The sequence below is a fragment of the Sphaerodactylus townsendi genome, linkage group LG01, assembly GCF_021028975.2.
Source record: "Sphaerodactylus townsendi isolate TG3544 linkage group LG01, MPM_Stown_v2.3, whole genome shotgun sequence".
Classification (NCBI taxonomy): domain Eukaryota; kingdom Metazoa; phylum Chordata; class Lepidosauria; order Squamata; family Sphaerodactylidae; genus Sphaerodactylus; species Sphaerodactylus townsendi.
The window spans coordinates 102,734,320-102,760,740 of NC_059425.1; the positions used below are offsets into that span (position 1 = coordinate 102,734,320).

At 42.1% G+C, this 26,421-nt stretch overlaps 1 protein-coding gene across 2 annotated transcripts in view; it reads left to right on the forward strand.

Annotated features, from left to right (window-relative positions):
* The first annotated feature begins 1,007 nt into the window (after positions 1 to 1,007).
* The window catches only part of EPM2A (EPM2A glucan phosphatase, laforin), a 45,848-nt gene continuing 20,434 nt past the window's right edge, over positions 1,008 to 26,421 (forward strand). The window contains exons 1-2 of one of the 2 annotated variants that reach the window (XM_048489233.1): positions 1,008 to 1,333; positions 23,520 to 23,694. In XM_048489233.1, the coding sequence (XP_048345190.1) occupies positions 1,069 to 1,333; positions 23,520 to 23,694 (440 nt within the window). In that variant the 5' untranslated portion in view covers positions 1,008 to 1,068. Of the gene's footprint in view, positions 1,334 to 1,425; positions 1,490 to 23,519; positions 23,695 to 26,421 lie in introns of those variants that run through there. The other variant, XM_048489242.1, reaches the window with a different exon arrangement.

Below are 26,421 nucleotides of genomic sequence, written 5' to 3' on the forward strand. Positions count from 1 at the left end.
TCCAAACAGGCGTGAGAGAGAAGGGGGCAGCCAGGCTCTCTACCTTCTCCTCATTCCTCTTTCCCTGTTCTGGATTCGCCGGGGAGAGTTTATCCCAGTCCAAACAGGCGAGAGAAAGGGGGGGGGGGGGGCAGCCAGGCTCCCTTCTGCTCTTCTCCCCGTTTTGGACACTGTGAGAGTTTTATCCCAGTCCAAACAGGCGAGAGGTGCAAGCATTAGGTTCTCTGCTCTTCTTTCCTTAGCTCTTTGGACTGGAGAGTTTATCCCAGTCCAAACAGGCAAGGAGAGAGAAAAAAGGGCGGCAGGTGGGGCGCAGCCAGGTGCTCCTTCTGCTCTTCCTCTTCTCTCCCGTTTGGACTGGAGAGCTTATCCCGGTCCAAACAGGCGAGCGAAAACGGCACCACATTCTAGCTTAATATTTTATTGTTCAGACCTCAGATGTTTCTCATAAGTCTTAAGCAGTTCTGGTGTGCCCTGCTGTCACGTTGGAGGCCAAACCCAAAATGTAGGAAGATGTAAAATTTCTAGAAATTTTGAAGGCATAAATTCAGTGGGAGGGGACTATAGACAATACTTCCCTATCAAACCTAAACTTTTTACCGATATAACATAAAATCAGGAAAAAGCGAAAGTATTGGTTAGCTGTATTACTCTGCATAGGAATTCATGGCATAAGAAGTCACAAAAGTTCATATACTAGAACAGATTTTTGTTAATCTGTATAATGCCTCAAAAGATAACTTGTACTCCCATTAGTAAGCAATGTCGAAAAGTGCCTGGAATATCACATAAATAATAGTTGCATATCCTTGAAAGAAGGGACACTAAGCAAGAGACCCTTTAAAAGCCCTTGAAGCATGCACTCTTTATCACCCTTCCGCATCCGCCTGGCTAAAAAGCACACTTTGCTGTCACATGATCCTTGGTCGGGCGGCGCCACGGACCTACGCAAGTGACATTGCGCAACTCCGCTCTATCTTCCGCCCTCTAGCGGCGGAGAGAGTGAATCAAGGCACAACTTCTCTAGACTGCTAGTCCGGAGGGTTCTTAAAGGGCCAGGCCTCTCCCATGCTGTTCCGTTTCGGGGTAATTTTGCCCGCCAGGCTGGCAGAAGGCGGCACGGCGCTATGTCTGTCAGGCTCGCGCCCGGAGCTGGGTCACTGGGACCCTCAGCACGCCTTGACCATGAAGCCGGCGCGGCCACTAGCTCCTCTGCCTGCTCAAGAACCGGTGCTGTGGCTCACGGAGGTGGCCCTTCCCGAAGAAGAGGCCGCGTGCACGTTCTGGTACAAGTTCCTCAGGCGGCACGAGACGGGGGAGACAGTCTGGGAAGGTAACGGCCCAATCAGGACAGGCGCCGCCCGACTCGTCTTTCTGAATGGCGCGCATCTGAGGCTAGAATCTGAGGCTAGAGCGTGTGAAGCCACCTGCCCCTCCTCTGTCCTGTCCACTAGCCCTGTAGGGGACGTGACAGCTACTGCCATGCGCAGTAAGGATAAAGGGGAGGAGCAGTTAGTAAGCTAACACGGTAGTAAAACATATACGTTATATAACCACAAATATGTTGCCTTGCCATACAATATCCAGAACGTCACCTACTGAGCACTCCTTCAGCTTCCAAATCTTGACTAACTAGGCATTCTTTCTGTGCAATAGAAAAGTTTTATTGCGCAGTCTCATGGCCAGAAATTTCTGTTGTGGGGGAAGGTGGGACAGACAATAGGGGAAGGCAGCCTGCCATACCACAGGTCTGGTTTAGCACAGCTGCAAGCCAGTTTGTAGTGCAATGACTTTATAGTATTTTACCTGTTGTTGTTGTTGTTGTTGTTGTTGTTGTTGTTGTTGTTCAATTTGTGTGCATTGCCAACCGTTCCTTCAGTCTCAGGACAGCTTCCAACATAAATTCACAATCCAATTAAAATCCCATATTGCACTTCTACTTAGAAATAAATACTGTGACTGCTTTCCAATTAAGTATATGGTATAATAGAAATACAGTCTGCTAAAGCTCTCAGTAAATTAAAGGACGGCAGGTGGGGGGGGGGCAGCCAGGCTCCTCTGCCTTTCCTTCCCCGTTTGAACTGGAGAGCTTATCCCTGTCCAAACAGGCAAGAGAAAAGGGCGGCAGGTGTGTGTGTGGGGCAGCCAGGGAGCCCTCTGTTCTCTTTTTCTCCCGTTTGGACTGGAGACCTTATCCCAGTCCAAACAGGCGAGAGAAAAGGGCGGCAGGTGGGGGGGGGGGGCAGCCAGGCTCCTCTGCCTTTCCTTCCCCCGTTTGGACTGGAGAGCTTATCCCAGTCCAAACAGACGAGAGAAAAGGGGGCGGCAGGGGGTGGGGGGCAGCCAGGTCTCCTCCCCCACCCCACACTCTCATTTCACTACAGGGACAGACACAGTAATAATCATATAGATTGTTTATTTTTAGGAACATTACTGATATTATGTATTCATTGATTTTAATTGCAGATACTTTTGTTTGGAACTCAAGTGAATAAATTCTGGGCAGCACACCTAATTTGGCCCTGGAGCCTTCAAAACCTATGTTGTTTACCGTGAGCCTGTTGTGTTTTTAGTGAGTCATAATTGCCATTTCTTCCTATTTGCTAACTTCTAAAAACGTTTATTCTTCCTCATATATCATTCCTCCAGACTTACTCAAAAGGTTTTTAAATCAGAATCTTCAGTCTTTTTAAGCTTATTATTCCCACAAGATGGCACTATATTACTTGAGTACAAGCAAAAACTCTGTTTTTCTTATATAGAGTAGCACCATGAAAGCTTAATCAACTTTTACTGCAATCTATTCAGTGTTTTTGTTGTTGATGCTAAAAAGTAAATTTTACCTATTTTAATTTTGTTGTTTTCATTCCTTTTAATAAGTGAAAAAATATTAGGCCTTTATACACTTTCAGATGCAAGGAAATCTTGATAGGACAGAACAGAAATCAACCAAAAATCTGTCACAGAACCATTTTTTCCCATGTGTGTATAATTACACAATACATTTGTGCCGGAAATTAACATTTTGCAGTGATATATAATGATGTAATGCCATATCAATATTGAATGCAACAATTAAACAGTCATATGAGAGTCCCTTGACATGAACTGAGCTTGAGATTCAAGATGGTTTAAGAACTGCTTACAATTGGTTTATGCAAGTTCTTCATTTTGACAGCAAAGGGATCATTACTTGCTGAACAGATCTGGATATTACACATACTGTGAGCATTCTGTCTGTCAATCTCTGAGTAGCTCAGGTGCATGGGTCTGTCATGCTGCATTTTATCGTAACAACAACATGGTGAGATTCACAGTGTGCCTGGCATAAAAGAAACCTATGTCCAGATGGGGGAGCCAATGGCCTTGCAAGTGCTTGCCAGTCCGGTGCTGGGTTAGACTACAATGAGGGATAGCTGCCCATGGAAATTTAGTCAAATATTTGGGCTTTGAACCACATGCTGCCAGTGAGTAGGGTTGGCTGATCTGGGTTGGGAAATACCTGGAGATCTTGGGGGTACACCCTTAGAAAGGCGGGATTTGGGGAAGGGCTTCAATGGAGTAGAATGCCATAGAGTCCATCTTCCAAAGCAGCCATTTTTTCCAGGGGAACTGACCTCTGTCTATGATCTCTGGAGATCAATTGTAATCATAGGAGATCTCCAGCCACCATTTGGAGGTTGGCAACCCTACCTGTGGGTTAGATGTTGTATACACATGGCAATTTGCTTTCTTGGTTTGCATGTTTCTTCATGAAAACATTAGAATTAATAGAAATTGCTGTATATCAGACTGTTTATGTTTTCCAAATGTGGACAGATTTTTGATAGATTTCCAGATCCAAGCCACCGTTTCTCACATGTCCTTACAGGAAAACTCCATATTCAGGGAAGCATCTGAAGTCACTGAGAAACATCTACAGGGTTTTTTTGTCAATTCCCTACCCTCTAGTTCAGGGGTCAGCAACCTTTACCACCCAAAGAGCCATTTGAACCCATTTTCCATGGCCCTGAAGATCTACTGAGCTGGAGAGGCGGCTCCACTCCAGTTTGGCCCCTCCACTCACCTTTCCTTCCAGCCCTGGGAGGCAGATGCGCCGGGCAGGGAAACCCCCTCTGCCCTACGGAGCAGGCAGCCGCCTGCTCCGTGGGGCAGAGGGGGGGATGGCGGCCACAGCCTGCCCAGTGCCACCACCTCTCGCGCTGCGGGAGGCAGTGGCTCCGTGGGGCAGAGGGGGGATGGTGGCTCCAGCCTGCCTGGTGCTGCCACATCTCGCACTGCAGAAGGCAGAGGAGGCAGGCAGAAAAAACCCCTCTGCCCGATGGAGCAGGCAGCTGTCTGCTCTGTGGGGCAAAGGGGGGATGGTGGCTGCAGGGATGGCAGGGGGGATGGCGGCTGCTCTGGAGGGACATGCCCACGCTACCCTCTGACCTCCAGGGCTCGTCCCTCCAGAGCAATGCTGGAAGGAGAGGGGAGGGGAGGGGACACGAAAAGCAGCACCTTCACGCACAGAGCCACCTCCGGTTCGGCCCTCCATTCACCTTTCCTTCCAGCGCTGCTCTGGAGGGCTGGAGGGACATGCCACACTACCCTCCGACCTCCAGGCCATGTGGAGCTGCAGTATAAGGCTGAAAGAGCTGCATGCGGCTTCGGAGCCACAGGTTGCGGACCCCTGCTCTAGTTCATAGGAAAAGAATATAGAAGTATGGGACAGAACTGAAAGGGATAGGGTCTGAGGTAAGGAGACAAAGGGAAGAAAAACAGAAGCAAGGGTGTCAGTAATATACCAAGGGAAGAAAAAGTAGTACTGAGAAGAAGCTGCGAGACAAGGAAGCAATCAAAGAAAAGAAGGGAGGCATAGAAGGAAAGGAGGGATGAGGTGGAGAGTTTGCGAGTCCTTATTATTGTTCTGATGTTAATTGATGTAAAGAATCTTTTTAGCCTGATCTCATTTTGTTTGTTTATACATTTATTTACATTTACTGCTTTTGAAATAGTGTTGATTTTAATATTCAGATGCTGTTCTGGATTGGGTTTGGAATATAGTAAATTATAACTGCTTACAGGGAATATGCAGATAAATCTGGTGTTGAGTATCACTGCCAGTCTGGTGCTCAGGATTTAGATAGCAATCCATCTTTCCTTATAAAGAAGATTAAGGCTCTGACTGTGAGCATTTCTGGCAAAATATGTTGCTATAAAACTTCAAAACTGTTGTAATTTCAATTTGCATTTTTGATGGATATAATAGTTCTTCTTTTAATGAATTCTGTAATTTCCATTCATGTTTCTTACAAATAGTACATTTATCATTCTGTATATTTTTTTAAAATAATTTTTACTGATTTTCTCAAAATAGTTATACAGAAGAAGATGGTAAATAGAAAAACAAGTAAAATAAAACAGAAACAGAAAAATACCTAACCATAAAATTAAACACAACTACCTTCTTTTACCCCATCTAGCATTCTGTTCTTCAATTATTTCATTAGCACCTATTGATATGTATCAATTTAACAAATACTTATAACCTGAACTATTAACATATTTATGTTATTGATTCAGCCTAATACTGAAAAAAATGCTTCCCACTTCTGATCAAACTCAGATTTTGACTTTCTGTTTACAAAGTTTGTCAGTTTCGCCATTGTAGCATACCCTTACTTTATCCTCCCAAGTTTCCATATTTGGGCAACTCTCCGTCTTCCAGCTAGGTGCTGTTAACACTCTGGCAGCCATTAGCCTATATACCAATATAATTCATTAAAGTTTTTTTGTAAGTTCTCAGAGAGAATACCAAGCAAGATTATTTTAGGAGAAAAAGGGAATTTTGTCTTAATTTTTTTTGCATTTTCGCATAAAACTCTACCCAATACTTTTCAATTATTTTACAAGTCTACCACATGTGAAAGAAAGATCTAACTTCTTCTTGACATTTCCAGCAACTATTTTTGCTCATTTGCTTAATGTCTTTGGGAATCATAAACCATCTGTACAACATTTTGTACCAGTTCTCTTTTAACATTTGACATGTCGTAAATTCAATATAATGCCTCCCATTGTTGAAAGGTAATTTCTTCTTGGAGGTTTTGCATCCATGTATTAATGGCAGTGCTAATAGAAGTGACTTGTGGGCCAGAAATTCTCAGCTAACTCCTCACCCATTTGAGAGTCCTATGTGCCACCATGCTTCAGCCAAGCGCACACAGATTTAGCTAGGAGAAAAGGCACACCACACTGTTAGCCAGGTGAGTGTGGAGCCTAGAGGCAGCAACACAACTAGCAGCTGTCTGATCTTCCCTCTCTCCTTTTTGGGGCAACAAAGGCATGCCAAGCTCCCCACCATCTTGAACATTCCCCGAGCCACCATGATTCAGTAGGGCACACACAAACTTGGGCAGCAAAGTTGGCACAGCCCTGCTATGAAAACAGTGGGTAGAGTTAGTATTAGTGGCAGCAGAGTTGGATACTGGTTAATTTTCCTTCCTCCCTTCTTCATGTCGATGGGGATGGGAAAAGAAGGCCAGGTAAACATGTTCCCATTGGTGGCACTGTGGCCAGGGGCACCCCTTCTGGTGCTGCTTGCTGCCCCTGCTGCCCCCCTGCTTGGAGCTATCTACTAGGTGGACTGCCCCTAGTACTAAAGAATCAAAGTAGGTACAGTATTTTAAAGATAAATTTATGTTAAGATCTTTGTTTTGTTCCTCCACATTTGGAAAGAAGATGGATGATCTTGGTGATTGGGCCTATTGTGTGGTAGCACTGAGGCGAATTCGCAGGGGCCAAAAACAGCGTTCCAGGGATGGTAAAAACACTGTCCCTGGAACGCTGTTCACACGGCTGCCACCTTCACAACGAGGCAGTGCCGTGCTTCCCCCCCCGGGCAGAAATGCTGTTTTTGGGAAACAGTGTTTCCCTGCTGGCATCATGCATTCAGGTTGAAGGCGCCGCTTTTCAGCACCTCCATTTCCCCCCACACTTACCTTCTCTCCCTGCAGAGCTCTGCGGGGAGTGGCTCATGCGGAATCTGCCTCTGACTTTGGAATATGCTGTGTGACTTCATTTATCAAGGTCCCGTGTAACCCCTATGTTCAGAATGGGTGGAAACTGAAAGCAGCAAGAGGCTGCAACAACGCATGAGGTTGGATGAAGCAAGGCTACCAGGCTGGAACCTTGATTGATTTGTTTATAAGCTCTTAACACCTTGTTTAAGGTAACTGCAATGTTGTTGGGAACTAGTGGGAAGGGAGTTGTTTATTTCTGCTATATTGTAAAGGTTAGAATTTATTGTTTCAGGGTAATTGGTGAGAGTTCTTTTGGGGACGTTCATCATCTCAACTTCAGTTCACCAAGCCTCTGGAGTCTTCATGAGCCACCCACCAGCAGGAAGAAATGGACTTGGCATTATCAGACTGTAATAAGAAGGACTTGGAATGAAACTTGAACAGAACCTTGAAGTGTTATGTTAAATGTTAATTTTTGATAAGTGTCATATGTTAAGGAAAAGTAAATCTGCTCCACAGAACCCACAAGCAGAAGTTATACTTACATTATTAAATTTTTATCTGATTGGTCAGCCACTTGGTACATCGTTCTTGCCTCTTATTTTGCATAACCCCTTTTAATTTTTGAAAATGGTGTTAGCTTTGAAAGGCAGGATATGAATATTTTAAATAAAATGTTAAAAAATACATTATGTAAAAAACAAGATAATGACAGTGAAATTAAAATCCCTGTCTACCTGCATCCCAGTCCCACCTTAATCCCAGCCACCAATGGAAAATTTGTTTTACAGGTTTCTTGTACCTGCCCATGGTATACTTTCATTCCTGCTATCATTACAGACAGACAAAGAGGCATTCTTGACCATTGTCACCATAGTTCTATGACGTCCAAATTGGTAATATCTGGTTACCATTTCCTTTCCAAAGCAGAACTGGAAACCAAGTTCTCATTGGTTTCCAGTTCTGGTTTGGAGATAGAAGGCTAACTATTTTTTGTCAGTGCCGATGTAATAGAAAAGGAAAGTTTGCAATCAAAAGGGAATTGAAAGGAAAACCAAATAGGGTGGGAGTGTATGAGCTATTACCTATTTTTAATCCACAACCTGGAGGACTGAGTATGTTTTTATAGACTGTGTATACTAGTAGGAAACTTCTGTCAACTTCCCAAGGATCCGTTTTGTCAACTTCTGTCAACTTCCCAAGGATCCGTTTTGGGACCAGTGCTCTTTAACCTATTCATAAATGACCTGGAAGTAGGGGTGGGTAGCGTGGTGGCCAAGTTTGCAGATGATACCAAATTATGTAGGGTGGTGAGAACCGCAAAGGATTGCGAAGAGCTCCAAGCGGACCTTGATAAATTAGGTGAGTGGGCTCAGAAATGGCAAATGCAGTTCAATGTAGCAAAATGTAAAGTGATGCACATAGGGGCAAAAAATCCAAACTTCACATACACGCTACAGGGGTCAGTGCTATCAGTCACAGACCAGGAAAGGGATTTGGGCGTCTTAGTTGATAGTTCCATGGGAATGTCAACTCAATGCATGGCAGCTGTAAAAAAGGCAAACTCTATGCTGGGGATAATTAGGAAAGGAATTGAGAATAAAACTGCAAAGATTGTCATGCCCTTATATAAAGCAGTGGTGCGACCGCACTTGGAGTACTGTGTCCAGTTCTGGTCGCCGCATCTCAAAAAGGATATTGAGGAGATAGAAAAAAAGTGCAGAGAAGGGCAACAAGGATGATTGAGGGACTGGAGCACCTTCCCTATGAGGAGAGGCTGCAGCGTTTGGGACTCTTTAGTTTGGAGAGGAGGCGGCTGAGGGGGATATGATTGAAGTCTACAAAATTATGCATGGGGTAGAAAATGTTGACAGAGAGAAATTTTTCTCTCTTTCTCACAATACTAGAACCAGGGGACATACATTGATTGAAAATGCTGGGGGGAAGAATTAGGACTAATAAAAGGAAACACTTCTTCACGCAATGTGTGATTGGTGTTTGGAATATGCTGCCACAGGAGGTGGTGATGGCCACTAACCTGGATAGCTTTAAAAGGGGCTTGGACAGATTTATGGAGGAGAAGTCGATTTATGGCTACCAATCTTGATCCTCCTTGATCTGAGATTGCAAATGCCTTAACAGACCAGGTGATCGGGAGCTACAGCCGCAGAAGGCCATTGCGTTCACATCCTACATGTGAGCTCCCAAAGGCACCTGGTGGGCCACTGCGAATAGCAGAGAGCTGGACTAGATGGACTTTGGTCTGATCCAGCTGGCTTGTTCTTATGTTCTTATGTTCTTATGTCCTTAGTTTTGGAAATGATAATGTCGTTCAAGGTGATTTGTCACAATGTGATCCTAATAAGATTGCCAAGTATCCTCTGGCAACCAGTGGGGGGATTTACTGGAAGAAAAACAGAGCCTTAGGCTAGCAACGCTGGCCACATGGTGATGTCACTTCTGGTTGTAACTATTTTTGATGGCCCTGATCAGAAATACCTTTTGAAGTCAAAAACAAAACCTTTGTGAATTCAGTAACACTGTTGGAACATAGATCTAGAATATTGGTGACAGATTTCTGTCATCAAGGACAAGAACTCCTAATTTTTATATTATAATAGTATATATATGGGGGGGGGGGAGGAAATTGCTTGTTCACTACCATGTGAACTCCATTGTACAATGGTTAAAGAAGCCACCACTTTTAGGGGAAATATGCTGTCCCAATCCACATTTACAGCCCAATCCAGAGGAGGGAGATTGAATCTGGAAAAGAAATGGTAAAGGGCCATGCCAATGAGTTTGACCCCTCCACCACATAAGGGGCAGCCCCGCCAGCAGAGTAGGCAAACACACCACCAGCTGGCCACCCCTCTGCCCCATGGTGCTGAAATGCGGAAGTCCAGGGCACCACGGAGCTGCGGTGACATTCTGAGCAGATGCCAGCATGGGGCAAAGGCTTGGAGTGGTGGTCCTGGGGGTGGAGCCATTATTAATCAGCTTCCTTTGGCATTCCAGTGCAGGAACGCCAGCTCCCTGGCTCTTGGACATCTTGCAGTTTGATGCTTCATGAGCCATTGTGGCCAGTGGGGCGATCTGGGCAGTGGGAGGGATTTCAAATTTCCCTTCCTGCTTCGCCATGCAAATACCCTTTTGGAGGAGATGCAGCACTGCCTTTCCTGTGCTGCCTCCAGCTGATACAGCACAGATCTACAAACCGGATTGCTGGTTTTTTTGTACTTTTGCCTCTTGTCGCTATACTTTTAAAAGGGATTTTATGTATTTGTTTATATTTCTGGGCTTTTCATCAACTCCTATTTCAACCTTAAGAGATGTCCCATAATTTTTTTTATAAACATGAGGCTATTTTGAAAATGGCAGTACTCTTATGCCTGCACTCAGAACACCATTCATTTTGGTGGGGGTGGGAGGGAGAACTGAAGTGGCCTTTATTCAGTGCACACAAACACACGCACACCAATAAACTGGTGGTTGGCATGACTGGCGGGGCACATGCAGCTTCAGTCCAGCAAGTGGAACCTTCATGGATCTTTATGGGCCATTGCAGTGTTCCATCTACTGGAATAGGCCACGCAGCACCAATTTGTGCATACAATTTCAGATCTGTGAAATGAGGAAGTCTGCTATTGCCCTAAAAAACCCTTTTAATTCAATAAAGAGTGCATGTGATAAGTAATGTCTTCAGCTTTCTGGTTTCTGGATCTTTTAACAACATCGCCATGGTTGCTGTTGCTCTCTGTGGCTGGCTGTTAGAAGCTCCTTCATCCTCAAAACTTAACTGGGGGAAGGAAGAAGGAATAGAAAAACAAATAAAGAAATAAGGGTTAGTGGAAGGCTTGCAAGTTATACTGATTAGACAATTTGTAATACAGGTCTCTGTGCAATGGAGTCTTGCAGTCTTAAAGTTCATCTTTTTTGATGTTTCCTCTCTTCTCCCTTCCTAGTGGCGCTTATGTTTTTCTTGCCATTGCTGATCCTTGGCTAGTTTGGATTACTTTTCCCTTCTGATCATTTCTTACATACTTTTTGTATTCTTGTTTGTTCTTCTCTCCCATATGAGCTGAACATTGCTCAGAGATCTTTGTTTTAATCTGCTTTGCAATAAAGCCAATGGCTTTTTGATATGTCAGTTTGATCATCTTTCTTACATATCATGCCAGGAGCCATCTGTGCAGTCCTGAGGGCTTTAAAAGGAATGCTGTTCACAAAGATTGATTTGTAAGGCGGACTTATTGGATTGCTTTGTTCTTGTGTAAGTTGATATGCAAGCAAATTGCATGGAAAAGTTTTTTTAATCAACATAGGTATAGAAAATATTCCAGTTCAGAAGCCAGCCCCAAATAATAAATATTCCTTTGTCCTTTCTAAAATAATCACGTTTGCTTTCTGTATATCTCATCATAGAACATTCAAGCCATGTGTTAACTGGGATCTGTTTAGAAACGCACCTGTGCATCTTCCTTCTTCAAACGAAAACCCTACATGGAGAATCTAAAAAATGTGTTATTGGTGCTATATAGAATAGAATAGAATAGAATAGAATCTTTATTGGCCAAGTGTGATTGGACACACAAGGAATTTGTCTCCGGTGCATATGCTCTCAGTGTACATAAAAGAAAATACATTTGTCAAGAATCATAGTTATGTTTGATTTCATGTTACAAGATTGCATTAAAAAGCCATCTTAAAGCAACATTTCTGCAAATAGGAGAACAAAAGAAATCAAGATTGGAGAGAAATATGTTTGTAATTTGATTTATGTTTTACAAATAAACTCTTTATTTTTGATGTAGCCCTAGGGCAATTTTTGTGCATATTTGATGTATTTTTTTTAGCAAGTGTAAAAGTGTGTGGTGATGATTGCCAGATCTGGTCTGGCAGCCAGCAGGAAATTGGGTGCCCTTGTGTGAGTAGAATGTTTGATTAATTTATTTGTTAAACTCTAGCTATGAGTGAGGAAGAATATAGAGAAACTGAAATGTTAAAGATTTACCGTAACACCCCAGGTTTCTGGCACTGGGCATTATCTATATTTTTAAATGAGTGTTGCTAAAAGCTATAAACTGAATAGTAAATCATAGTTCTTCCATAGTAATCTCAATGTCATGTGTGAGTAAACTGTGAAATACATTGATATGACTTTCCAGTGATAGTTCTTTTTCCCTTGAAATTCTCATGGGAGTGCAGTTTTGGCACTTGAAAAGATGGACTGGAAACTCAAGATCTCTTGTTCTTAACTTGATAAGCATTATGTCGTTTTGAAATGGTTGAATTTGTCTCTAAAATGGGATCGGCGTAATGTGTAATTTGGCTCTTAGGTTACTCAGAGAATTAATGGCTGTGCTGACATTTGAACCCAGAATTTTTCACTCATCGCTCATCTTCTTAGCCACTTCCACAACATCTCAAATGGTGTTGTGGAAAGTGCCATCAAGCCACAGCTGACTTTTGGTAATTCCTTAGGATTTTCAAGGCAAAAGACATTTGGAATTGGTTTGCCATTGCCTGCCTCTACATGGGCTGAGAGAGTTCTGAGAGAACTGTGACTGACCAAATGCACACGACACACTTTTTGTGGAGCAGTGGGCAATCAAATCTGGTTCTCCAGATTAGAGTGCATTGCTCTTAACCACTATAAGAGTAGATAGGGTTTAATTAGAAAGAAGAATTACAGGCAGAATTTTGAAGTAGAGTTAACTGGGGTGGTGGAAAGTGCCATTAAGTTGCAGCCAATTTATGGAAACCATGTAAGATTTTCAAGGCAATAGATGTTCAGAGTTGGTTTGCCTGCCTCTTCTTAGCAATCCTGGACTTCTTTGATGATCTCTTCACCAGATACTAAGTAAGGCTGACCCTGCTTAGCTTTCAAGTTCTAATAAGATCAGGCTAGCCTGAGCCATCCAGGTCAGGCAGAGTTTATCTTAATCAGTATATCTAATTTTCAGCGTGGCCAAATTTGTGCATACTTAAATTCAGAGACTGGAGCTGTGAACAGACACAACAGACCTTTAAACAACAATGGCAAAATAGCAAGCTTGGTCAATAAAAAACCCAATCAAGAATTTCAAGATAAATGGAAAGCATACTTCTCATATTATTGTTAAATGTAAAAGAAGCAATGAAATGAAAAATACACAGCGGAATGTTATATATATATATATATTTATGTAGAGAGAGAGAGAATCAATGAAATGAAATGTACATAGTAGAAATGTTATATATATATATATGGAGAGAGAGAGAGAGATTAATAGGTGCAGGCAGCAGTATTGTGATATATTGTGATAAGTGCACTGGGGACAAAATAAGTTTTTAACTTGCTAAGTTTCATAATGTTGTAAGCAAACATTTAGAAAATAACAATCACAGTGACTATACACCAGATAATATCTGTTATTATCCAGCTTATGCCCTTATAGAACACTATTTGTACAGCTGTGTAGCTGTCTATATTTGAATTGCAATTAAGTTAAGCTTCATTCTTCGTTCCTATTTTTTTGTTTAACTGCTTTTATATTGCTGTTACTATGTTATTTTTTTAAAAAAGACAACCCCAAAAAACACCCCAGTTGCCAAAAAATCTGAAATCTTTAAAAAAAAATTGATGGGTGAACCCACCCCAACGATAAAAGTAGCACCTGTAGCTTTAAGAAACAGACGGCCTCAGTAACCACCACAGCATTGCTAGCTTTCAAAGCTCTATTTCTGTCAATAAAAGACAGGGTATGGGGGCAGGGCCTTTTCCAAGGTTTTTTTTTGCCCTTTTAGAGAGGACTCATTGGGCCAGATCTGGCAGCAACCACCAATGAACATTCCTATCTGGGGTGGGGAGAGGGCTTGAAGGAGCAATGCAACCTTGCGCCAACACGTTTGCCCTCCCCAGGGCACTTACTTGGTGGAGGAGGCAGATGCGCCAGTGGCCACCCATTCCTCAGCACTGGCATTCTGATTAGATGCCAGCATGGGGGAACAGGCTGGGGTATTCTCATGGGTGTTAGTTGGCTTTCACACAGGGTTTACAGCCAGGAGCATGGCACTGTGGCCTCATGGTATATGTCCTATGGAGGACTTTCCTACAGCGGCGGGGGAGGGGAATGTTGCATTTTTTGTTTCCTGTGCTTCTGGCAAGCACTCTTGAAGGTGGCAGGGCACTGTGATACCGCATCCTATCAGCGAGGACTTTGGATGGGGATGTTATTGTCTATTACCTGACTTGCACAATTTACCTAGACCTGGTTACTTGCAACTGAAAATGGGGTGGGGGTAAAAAGCAGGTTGGTAGATGGCTAAGATGGAGAAAGCAGAAAAAGAGGAGAGGATATTGGAGTTGACAAGAGAAGAGAAAGTGAGGTGCCCATGTTCTTGTGGGTTCTCTATCTTGCAAGTAAGCATGGCCCTGTGGCTGGCACCACACAACTGGATGATAGTTTTCCTAGGTAGAGGTTGCTCGAGGGGGGAAGTTGACAGGGAACAGATTAAAGTTGGTTGGCTATTGAGTGGGAGGAAAGAAGGAAACAGGAAAAAGGAAGAGACTATGGGGGAGTTCAGGGAAGGAAAAGGGGAAGGAAAAGGGAGAGAAAAATGAGATGCTCCCCACAAGTCCTTGTGGATTGTCCATTTGTATATTCAACAGTTCTTTTTGGTCAGCAACCTGTGAACACAGTATTAATTTTATGTAGTTTAATCTGTTTTTAAAAACAAATATATAAAAGGTGATAAAGTCAATTTCAATGAAATTACAGAACAACTTATTGTCAAAGGCTTTCACAGCTGGATTCAACTGGTTGTGGTGGGTTTTCCGGGTTGTGTGGCCGTGGCCAAGGGAGGCAATTTTGCTGTCACTCACACCAGAGTTCCCATGGAAGACATCATTGCTACTGTAGAATCAGCCCTCTGACATCTTCCAGAAGAGGAATCAGAGGAACTAAGAGGAGAAACATCAAGGATATTACAAAAAGCAAAACTTCCCTCCAGCAGTATTACACGAAAGGAAAGAAATTCCATTAAGCTCAGATCCAGAAATCATCATACTTCAAGCAGACAAGGGAAATGCCTCCGTAATAAAAAAAAACCTGAACAATATAAAGAAAAATATCAGAGAACTCCTGGCTCCTACAACATACAAAAAACTAAAACAAGACTCAACCAAGAAAATCACTCGCCAAACCACCACATTGATTAAGAACTCCACCATTCAACCAGACACATGCCATTGACTCTGTAAGTCAGAAGCTCTTCCACCCCGGTTATATGGACTCCCAAAAATCCACAAGGACTCCATTCCACTCAGACCTATTGTGAGTGCAATTGGTTCCCCCACATATGAACTGGCAAAATTCAACACTGCCTAACAACCAGCTACTTCCAATGGGACAATGATTACTATGAGCAGACAGATGGGGTAGCCATGGGAAGCTCCCTCAGCTTGGTGGTAGCCAATTTTTGCATGGAACATTTTGAGAAACAAGCCCTCAAAACAGCACCCAGGAAACCTGCAACTTGGTTCCAATTTGTAGATGACACTTTTACAATCGAGTCATGGCGAGGAGGAACTGCTGAATTTTCTGGACCACTTTAACAGCATCCACCCAAACATGCAATTTACCATGGAAGCTGAAAAAGAAGGAAAACTGCCTTTCTTAGATGTCTTGGTCTTTCGCAGACCCAACCATCAACTGGGCCACACAGTATACAGAAAACCAACTCATACAGACCAGTATCTACATAAAAACTCCAACCACCATCCACAACAGAAAAGGGGTATAATCAAAACTCTGACAGATCGGGCAAAACAAATTTATGAACCTCACCACCTCCCTGATGAAATCAATCATCTAGAATGGGCTCTTCAGGCTAATGGCTACTCCACAACGGAAATCAGAAGAGCTTTAAGACCAAGAGAACCCCTGAGGATTGAGGAGAAACAGCCCACCACAGGAAAAATATTTCTACCGTACATCAATGGAATCACTGATCAAATAGGGAAACTGATGAAGAAACATAACCTACAAACCATCTTCAAACCTACCAGAAAAATACAGCAGATGCTACTCTCAGCAAAGGACAAGAGAGACCCCCTCACTTCTGCAGGAGTCTATCGTATACCCTGCATCAGTGGAAAGGTCTACATAGGAACCACAAAAAGCAGCATCCAGACTCGTATTAAGGAGCATGAAAGACACTGTTGGCTTAACCATCCTGAAAAATCTACAGTTGCAGAACATGTCTTAAACAAAATTGGATGTAACATTTTATTTGAAAATACTGAAATTCTGGACAATTCAGAAGGTTACTAAGTCAGACTGCACAGGGAGGCCAGTGAAATTCACAAACACCAAGACAACTTCAACAGGAAAGAAGAGACTCTGAGAATTAACAAAGCTTGGCTACCAGTACTTAAAAACACCAAAAACAAACCCCAAGGGCATGCTAAATTCATGAACAATGGACTCCATCCAAACACAGGATTTGCATTCACCAATACTGCTGCTGCAGGGCATGAAAATGTGAATCACTTCCTGGACTGATAAACCCCACCCGCAATACAATACTATCAACCACCCAAACACTTACTGATTGGTATCCCACCCTGGGGCATGGACAATATATACCCCACTAAACATTCCCTTTTGACTGGACACAGTGTGTAACAGACTTCCTTCTGTGATACACCTCTGAAGATGCCAGCCACAGATGCAGGCGAAACGTTAGGAAAAGATCCACCAGACCACAGCCACACAGCCCAGAAAACCCACCACAACCAGTTACAGAACAACTGTTTACAGCTAGAATTGCAGGTGGCAGCTGTGGTCAGGCGGTTGGTTAATGAGCTGCTTCGATTGGTTAATGAACTTCTATTGGTTAATGTGCTGCAGCCTTTCCCTTTCCTGACAAAAAAAGATCTGGCTGCTGTGGTGCATGCCCTGGTTACATCTAGACAAGTTATGAAAAGTTGCTCTAAGTCGGTCTGCTGCTTGAGAAGTTTTTGAAAACTTCAATTGTTAAGGAATGCTGCAGCCAGTACGTTGACTGGAGTGTATCGAAACGACCATATCACTCTAGTCTTGGCCCATCTACACTGGCTCCCAATTTGTTTATGGGCACAATTAAAGGTTCAAGTATTGACTTCCAAAGCCATACACAGTTGGAGACCAGTACCTGAAGGGCCACCTACTCCCTTATGAATCAGTGCCTGACCTCTATGGTTATCTTCAGAGGCCATGCTTCAGATGTTACCAATTTTTGAGATTAAACAGGTGGTAACTCGGGAGAGGGCTTTCTTGGTCATGCCACCGAAGTTCTGGAACTCTCTCCCCAGGGAGATTTGTACCCTTCTGTTGCCATCTTCTGCCAGTACCTGGACACTTTTTTTATTTCATTTGGCACTCCCTTAATGATACCTCCCTAACAATACTTTTATGTTTCATATATATTTCAACTCTGTTTTTTATTGTTTTCATTATGTGTGTTGGGGTTGACTTTAATTGTTTTAAAATGAATATGTTTTAAATTGTTAGTCAATGGCCCTTGTAAGGGCAGAAAGGCGGGATACAAATTTTGTAAATACATAAAATAAATAGAATTATATGATAAACCGAAATATCGTTACATTTTTTGAAAACATTGTAAGGCCACAAGAAAAGGAACTTCTTACTAGTTTCCTAAAAGTAGGGAAGCAAGAGCACAGACAAACCTTTGGCAATGAGGCAAGGGTGGAGTAAAAACAGGATTTCTATAATCAAGGAATCACCACCATAAGGGCTATGGTCTGAGCTGTGATATCTGACGCAGGATATTTCCTTGAGATCTGAAATTTTTGTATAGGATTTCAATATAATGAAGCTGTAATTCCGAACAAACATTCTCAGGAATAAATTGGTGAGATTTAGCCTTGAGTGCACGATTATGGGACAGAGCCTTTGCTCCACTCTTGATATTTATTCAAATTTCTTTTTATAAATGTGGCTGGCTGGTAGGATCATGCTCTTCCACTACATTACATCTCTCTTCAAATGTAGTGAACTCTTTCATCAGCAACATGTTTACATGTTGTGAAAGGCTGTGTTTAGCTTTTTAAATTTGATGTCAGAGTTAGCAAATTCATTCAATAAATTTTGAAAGTGATCTGTGCCAAAATACTGGCACACTTTTTTTTCATGCAGCAGATGGCACTGTTACATCCTGAAATAGGAAAAGACTCTACTGATAAATTATACCTGTTTACAGTGTTGAAATATCCAGTGAAAAATTAGTGCAGAGTGGTCTTGAGGTTTAGGTCATTTCACTTAGAACATAAAATGGCACTTATCTTTTCATGAGCTCTTACCAGATCTGTAACCTAGGATGATAGACTTTGAAGAACATCTTGGAAAATATTGTACATGCCAAAAGATATTTAGAAGATAGTGGTATAGCAACATCCTGCACAGGTAATAAAGGGTTTTGAATGTGCTGGTTGGTTTTCTGATGAAGGAATTCTGAAGAAAGTTAAAGAGAACATCTTTTCTTTTGCATCTATGTATATACTCTCAAGACACAATTAGGTATGAATTTCAGCAAATTTAATTATTTGAATGGGTTTCAGTATTTCTTGTTGTTGGATAGAATCATAGAGTTAAAAGGGTTGAAAGTCTGTTTAATCCAACCCCCTGGTCAATGCAGGATCAGCCTAGAGAGCACCCCTGACAAATGTTCATCCAGTCACTGCTTGAAGTTTGCCAGTGAGGGGGAGCTCACCACCTCCTCAAGCAGCCAATTCCACTGTTGAACTACTCTCAGTACAAAAATGTTTTCCCTAATATCCAGACAATACCTTTCTTCCCATAATTTAAATCCATTATTGTGAGCACTATCCTCTGTTGCCAACAGGAATGGATCCTTGCCCTCCTCTAAGTTACAGCCCTTCAAATACTTAAAGAGATCCATGATGTCTCCGGTCCCAACTTGGGCTACTAGGTATCAAGTTACAGCAGGGAGCTGAGTCTAGTCTGGGAGTCCATCAAGCAATTTCTGTCAAAAGTCCTGTCTGAGGGTCAGAATGCACAGAATCAACAAGTCAAAAAAGCACTGCAGAAGTCACATGCTTTGTTGCATCCTGGCTGGTATGCTCTGTGAACCTGCTTAATATTGTTGGGGAATTGTTTCCCTATTTGGGTAATAAGCAGAGTGAGAGGAAAGACCAGGAGACTTTTGCTGTGATTATAAAAAGAAACTTTACTTAACTAAATCAGGGTAGGGTATACATGGCATATACATCACAAATCCTTACTATTCTAGCACAAACTTAGTTACAGAACTTAGGCACATGTGAGCCCACATGTGGCCTAGGCGTTCACCTCTTAAGGTGAATCCACCTTACAGGTACAAAAGAAAAACTCGTGTGCTGGTGCACTGTGAAACAAAGAAACATAGTTAACTTTATAACCTCTGACCTACAATGTCGGATTAACTGCCCAATGACTAATCAATGAATAGATAGCAAGACACTGACCTCACTAGCTAATTAACATGCACACAGTTAACCCCTTGTTGTCAGGATTGTGACAGACACTTGCAAATCCTAACAAATATAGGGTCTTCTAGCATGTTAGGCTTCATACTGTGAAGACTCTGCTTCCCTCTGCTGCAGAAGGTGCCTACTAGGAGGTAGCAGGCACATGCTTCTTTGTTTAACTTGCAAAGCCTCCCTGTGTTGCTGCCTCTGTTGCCATGTGGGCTCAGGTAAGCTAGGCACATGAGTCTCTGCAGCTGGAGCAGGGCTGGATGCACAGCCTGCTTCTGGAGGCACTTTGGGTTCTGAATCCTGACCTGCCTGTAGAGCCTGTAGGGTCCTGGCTGCTCCAAGCCCAGCCCTTGTTAGTTCGCAACCTGGTTTCAGCCTACTAGGCTCTGCTCATCCCCTAAGACTCACCACTCTCCAGGGATTGGCCCAGAACATCTCCCCTCAACCTCTTCTTCTCTAGATTGAACATTCCCAAGTCCCTTGCCCTTTCCTCGTAGGGTCCCGATGGTCACAAGAACATAAGAAAGAACACAAGAAAGAGTCTGCTTGGTCAGTCCATCTAGTCCAGGATTCTGCTACTTGCAGTGGCCCACCAGATACCTTTGGGAGCTCACATGCAGGATGTGAAATCAATGGCCTTCTGCTGCTGTTGCTCCCGAGCACCTAGTCTGCTAAGGCATTTGCAATCTCAGATCAAGGAAGATCAAGATTGATAGTCATAGATCGACTTCTCCTCCATAAATCTGTCCAAGCCCCTTTTAAAGCTATCCAGGTTAGTGGCCATCACCACCTCCTATGGCAGCATATTCCAAACATCAATCACACATTGCGTGAAGAAATGGTTCCTTTTATTAGTCCTAATTCTTCCCCCCAGCAGTTTCAATGTATGCCCCCTGGTTTTAGTATGGTGAGAAAGAGAATTCTCTCTGTCGCCATTTTCTACCCCATGCATAATTTTATAGACTTCAATCATATACCCCCTCAGATGTCTTCTCTCCAAACTAAAGAGTCCAAAATGCTGCAGCCTCTCCTCACAAGGAAGGTGCTCCAGTCCCTCAATCATCCTCCTTGTCATTCTCCACCTGCTCCATTCTTCACATCCTTTGAGGGATTCTTCACGTCCTTTTTGAAGTGAGGCCTCCATAACTGCACACAGTATTCCAGGTGTGGCCTGATTAATGCAGTGAACAGTGGGACTATGACATCTTGCAATGTGGATATTATGCCTCTGTTGACACTTCAAGATTACATTAGCCATTTTTTTACAGCTGCATCACATGGGCTGCTCATGTTTAGCTTATGGTCCACCCATACCCCAAGATCTGGTTCACACACACTATTACCTAGAAATGTATTCCACATTCAGTATGTGTGTTTCCCATTTTTGTTACCTAGAAGTAGAACTTTGCAGTTATTGTTGAATTGCATCTTGTTCATATCACTCAATTTTCCAGTGCATTCAGATCTTGTTGATTTCTCTCTCTGTCTTCTGGTGTGTTTGCTGCTGCTCCCAATTTGGTGTCATCTGTAAATTTCATGAGTAGTCCCTCCACTTCCTCATCCAGATCATTTATAAAAAATATTGAAAAGTACGAGGTCCAGAACTTGGCCCTGTGGCATCCCTACTGGTATTTCCCTCCATTCAGATGTGGTTCTCCAAACAGTTCCCTATCTACCTAACTATCCTGGACTCCAGTTCACAGTGCTCCAGTTTACCCATCAGAATATGATGGGGAAACCTGTCAAAAGGTTTACTGAAATCCATGTAAAAACCATCAACAGCAATCCCTCGATCCAATAAACTTGTCACTGAATTAAAGAAGGAAACAAGGTTGATCTGGCAGAACCTATTGGGGACAAATCTGTGCTGGTTTCCCCAGATCCCCAAGTTGTCCAGATGCTTGCAAATTAATCCCTTTAAAAATTGTTTAATATCTTCCCCGGAACAGACTAGCCTGTAGTTTCCTGGGTCATTCCTCCTCCCTTTTTTTGAAAATTGGGATAACGTTCGCTTTCCCCCAGCCTTGTGGCACATCTCCCATACTTCAAGAGATCTTGAAAATGATGGGCAAAGGCTCTGCAAGCCCTCTAGAAAGTTCTTTGAACACTCTGGGATACCATCTGGCCCAGAGAATCTGTACTTATCCAGTTCAGCCAGGAACCTGTCAACAATCTCTCTGTCCATGTGAACTGGCAGTCTAAATGCCATGCCTTGCCTACTATCATCTCCACATACGCTTGTTTTCAGGGGAAAAAACTGAAGGAAAATAGGCTTTGGGCCTTTCTGCTTTCTCTCTGACTTCTGTCAGAGTTTCTCCATTTTTAATCCTCACATACCTGAATATTTTTTTGTTACGGCAAGCTTCCCTGGATGGTGCTGACATATGATAATTAACTCTGATGGTAGGGTTGCCAACTTTTAGGTGGGAATCAACCATCAAAAAATTGGTAGGTGCACCTGAAAGGTTGAATAAATACCACACTGTCCCGAAACGCGTAAAGGTGTATTAATACCTGTAAGCCTTTAACATATAGTCACTAAAATAACTCTTACTCTTTCTTTATTTTACAGATAATAACTCAAGATAATCCAACTCAAGATAATCCAATAAACAAAATTAACAGGGGCCGTTTCTGCATTTTGGTACTATCCAACGCCTGGCAAGAATTCTGCGGCGTGGAGGCGGAAGGCCGCTAATGCAAGCATTGACCTCTGGAGAGCAGGCAGGCGGCAGGTGGCTCGCGATGGAGCTGCCTCTTCCCCTCCCGTCAGAGCTCACCTTGTCCCGATGCGACCTGCCTTTGGCCGTCGAAGCCCATGCGCTGCCCTCCGACCTCCAGGTCGAGGAGGGACAGCGTGAAGCGGGCTTCCAGCAATGGTCATGATCGAGCGGCAACATGTTCGGCCCGTTGCTGTTGTACCCAGCCGCCCGAGAACAAGCTGTTCTTGGAAAAACAACCCTTTAAAGGGTTGTTTTTTCAGAAGCGGCATGACGCCGTCCTGGGGAGGAGAGCGACGCCAGGTTGGTGCTGCTGCTTAGCAGCAGCGCCGCCTGTGCGAATGGCTCCCTGGGAACGGCGTTTTTACCGTTCCCAGGGCGCCATAAACAGGCCGTGCGGAAATGGCCAGGATGTTCTCTGATCTTGTCTCATTAAATATCAATGTATATGCAACACTCTCCAGCACTTTCATCGTCTACAGTGAGGCATATCACTGATTTACCTTTCTTTGTTGACCTACATTCTAAGTCTCTCCAAGCAAGTATTTTCAGTATGTGTTTTATTAATGGCTTATATATAAAATTAAGCTCATTTATTATTATTTTAGACAAAATATCCAGTATATTTCCTGGGAAACCTTTGGAAGTCTAGCATATTTATGCACTTTCAGAAAGCTCATTAGAGTAAGTGTTTTGAGAAATTAGTTTACATACCATTGAGTTTTACATAAGGGACCTGGTTTTGAAACATTACTTTCAGGAATTGGGCTTGAAGAAGGTGATCTGAAATAACAACCTATCCAGAAGTTATATCGTCCTAATTATATACATTGAGAATATATATATATTTTGTTGGACATGTTCACAGCAGAAGATCAGGGTTTGTAAGAGGCTTCTACTGCATATGATAATAGTTTTGTTAATGAGACAAAATCAGAGAACATGTTGTTAATTGTGTTTATTGAGAAATATCAATACAGTCTACTTAGCTGGATTATCTTGAGTTATTATCTGTAAAAATAAAGAGGAAGAGTTATTTAAGTGACTATATTAGTTAGGTGTTAATGCACCTTTATATATTTTGGTGCAACATGGCATTTACTTAAACTTCTAGGTGGGATCTGAAGATCTCTTAGAATTGGAGAAAATTGTTGCTTTGGAGTATAAACTGTGGTTCTGCCCCTCCCTAAACCCCTCCCTCCCTATATTTTTTAAACACTTTGGTTTCATGCACATAAATTATATTGGAATTTTGTGTGTTATTTTTTTCAGGCAATGGACCTCACCATGATCGATGCAGTGTTTATAATCCAAGCAACTTGGTTGATGGAGTTTACTGCCTTCCAATAGGGCACTGGATTGAAGTTTCTGGACATACTGATGAGATGAAACATACAACTGACTTTTATTTTAATATAGCTGGACATCAAGCTATTCACTACTCCAGGTAAAAATACATACAGAATGAAGTACTAATTATTTTAGGATTTTTGGGGGGGCGGGGGGGGTATTTGAGGAAGAAGATAGAAGGGAATTAACAGCATGATATATTGAGCATATTACTCAAAATAAGTTTACTTCCATAGAACTTACTCCCTAACTATTGTGCCTAGGATTGAAGGCATAGCTCTTCATCTCTAGCTGGGCACATAAAGAACTTGTTCTGCACTTAGCTGATGGCACAATAAGCTTCCTTATGGTCACACACAGCTAGCAGCACCTTAGAGACATACTTTCACAACATGGCTGCAGTTATAAAGACCAGGAACTTACATTTTATATAATGTAAGGAGTTAACAGGTACACATCTGTATTTCTAGTGATCTTAGTCTCCTATAAGAGAGAAAGAAGGGATATAAATCCAAAACTCTTCTTAGAAGACAGTTTTTGAATGCTTATATGAAGAATTAAACAAATTTACTTACTAGACAGGTCAATAGTTAGGAATCTGTCAGTATGAAAATCTGCTCAGATAGTTTACTTATGAAACTCTATAAACCTCTGACATTATGTGGTTTGTTAATTTTAACAGTGAATGCTGTTTGCTTTATTTGAATATCAAACGGGAGTCCATGCTTTCTAGTATATAATACATATATTATGTCTGGTCAACAAGATTTTGAATGGCATTTTATAAAACCTTTATAAAATGCAGTTCAATATGTTGACTGATATAGGTAATTACAAATGCCAGGTAAATGTAAAAAACAAATGAGATGAGATAAGGAACCTGCTATCAGACAGGAATGATCCAAGTCACAAGCTGTCAGTAGAAGTAGAACCCAGAGTCATATTCAGCAAGCTGGGCAGCCGTAAATATCAGATTGGAAGGCTGGTACAATGCCAGGAGGATATTACTCTTAGATGAGCCAAAGTTGTTTTTTTTATATAAATTAGGCCAAGAAGTTGTAATAATGCAGGTACAAAATGCTTCCTGGCATCTTTAGTAACTGAGGATGACTAACATAAAACAAACTAGGTGGAGCTGTGAGTTCACCATATGCCAAAACTTGCTCTTTAAATATTCTTCTCTGTAAAATTTGATTGAGTTGTAACTAATGCCTAGCAAAAGTTATATAATAAAGCAGAAGGAATATCATACTCCTTATTTTGCATGACAATTCTCATGTATGAAGGAGAAACCACTGGTGTATGTACAGTTGTGGATTTTGAAAGGAAGCAGAAAAGACAGATTTGCCACTTTGTATTAAGGAGCTAACACTTGGTAAAAGAGAAGACTCAAATTAAGATTTAATGAAATGTGACCTTTTTGATAGGCTTGGTTTATTTCAAGTCTGTGTAAAAGTCACAGCAATGTATATATATAACTTTCCCAGCTACATAACTTTATAATCCCAGTCTAGTTCTAATTACACAGAACAGCAAATTGGCCATTCCCATATGCCCTACTAGGCACAAGAAGCCAGGTTAAGGGGAACTGGATGAGCATTGTGGTGCAGGTGCATATTCTCACTTGCCATGTGAACAATACTTCTGCATGGAAATCTGTGTTGCTAAATCAGAGGTTTTGTGTTTCACACAAAAAATACTTTATCAAATGAAGAATAGAAACTAGTAATTATTTAAAATAGCAAAGGAATCAGTAGATGGTAGTCTGAACTCAGATGCAGCCAGTAGATAACTGTTGTGTGATTCACCAGATTCCACTTATGCTCTCAATCCAGTGTTGTGTAGTGGTTAAGAGCAGGTTCACTCTAATCTGGAGAACTGGGTTTGATTCCCCACTCTGCCCCTTGAGCTGTGGAGGCTTACCTGGTGAACCAGGTTAGTTTGTGCACTCCAACACATGCCAGCTAGGTGACCTTGGGCTAGTCACAGTTCTTTGGCGCTCTCTCAGCCCCACCTACCTCACAGGGTATTTGTTGTGAGGGGGAAGGGAAAGGAACTTGTAAGCCTCTTTGATTCTCCTTACAGAAAATATTTCCTCCTCCTCCTCCTCCTCCTCCTCCTCCTCCTCCTCCTCCTCCTCCTTCTTCTTCTTCTTCTTCTTCTTCTTCTTCTTCTTCTTTTTCAATCCAATGTTTTCAGTTCCAAAGAATCAATGGCAGCATCCCTAAATAGTCTTGACAACATGGTCCTGATGTAGATCTGATTGCCAGACATTCATATGTGAATGTGTGCAGTGGTATTTCAGTGCCTCAGACTTTGGAAATGGATGCTAAACTTGAATGGGAATGCCACCTTGGAGACTGTTATAAGTAGTTTTCAAGATTGCTTTATTTCTTACCTTATAAAGAGTCTTGTGCTCAAAAGACATTGGATTTTATCTCTTTGGAAAGTAGGTTATGTGAAACATTTTTATGGTAGAAGATTTTTGTGGTACAGCAGTTTCTACTTCAGTTTCTGGTGTGCCTCTTTGCTTTGCATCTACAAAATCCATGGAGTCAGATTATTTTGAAGGCTATTAATGTTCTCACTGATCGTTAATAAAATTAAAGTCAGCACTGAATCATACAACATGAACCTCTGGAAGAAAAACTGTCTTTTTGTTTGATTTGAATATGAAAAATGAAAAAAAAAACACTTTCAGCTGTTTAGAGAAAAATAACCTGTGTGCTAAGTGTCACCCTGGAGTGGTTTTTTTATTGCTGAATTACAGCATGAAATGTGGTGAGGAAATGGATGACTTTTAGCTGGAATTCAGTGAACTGTG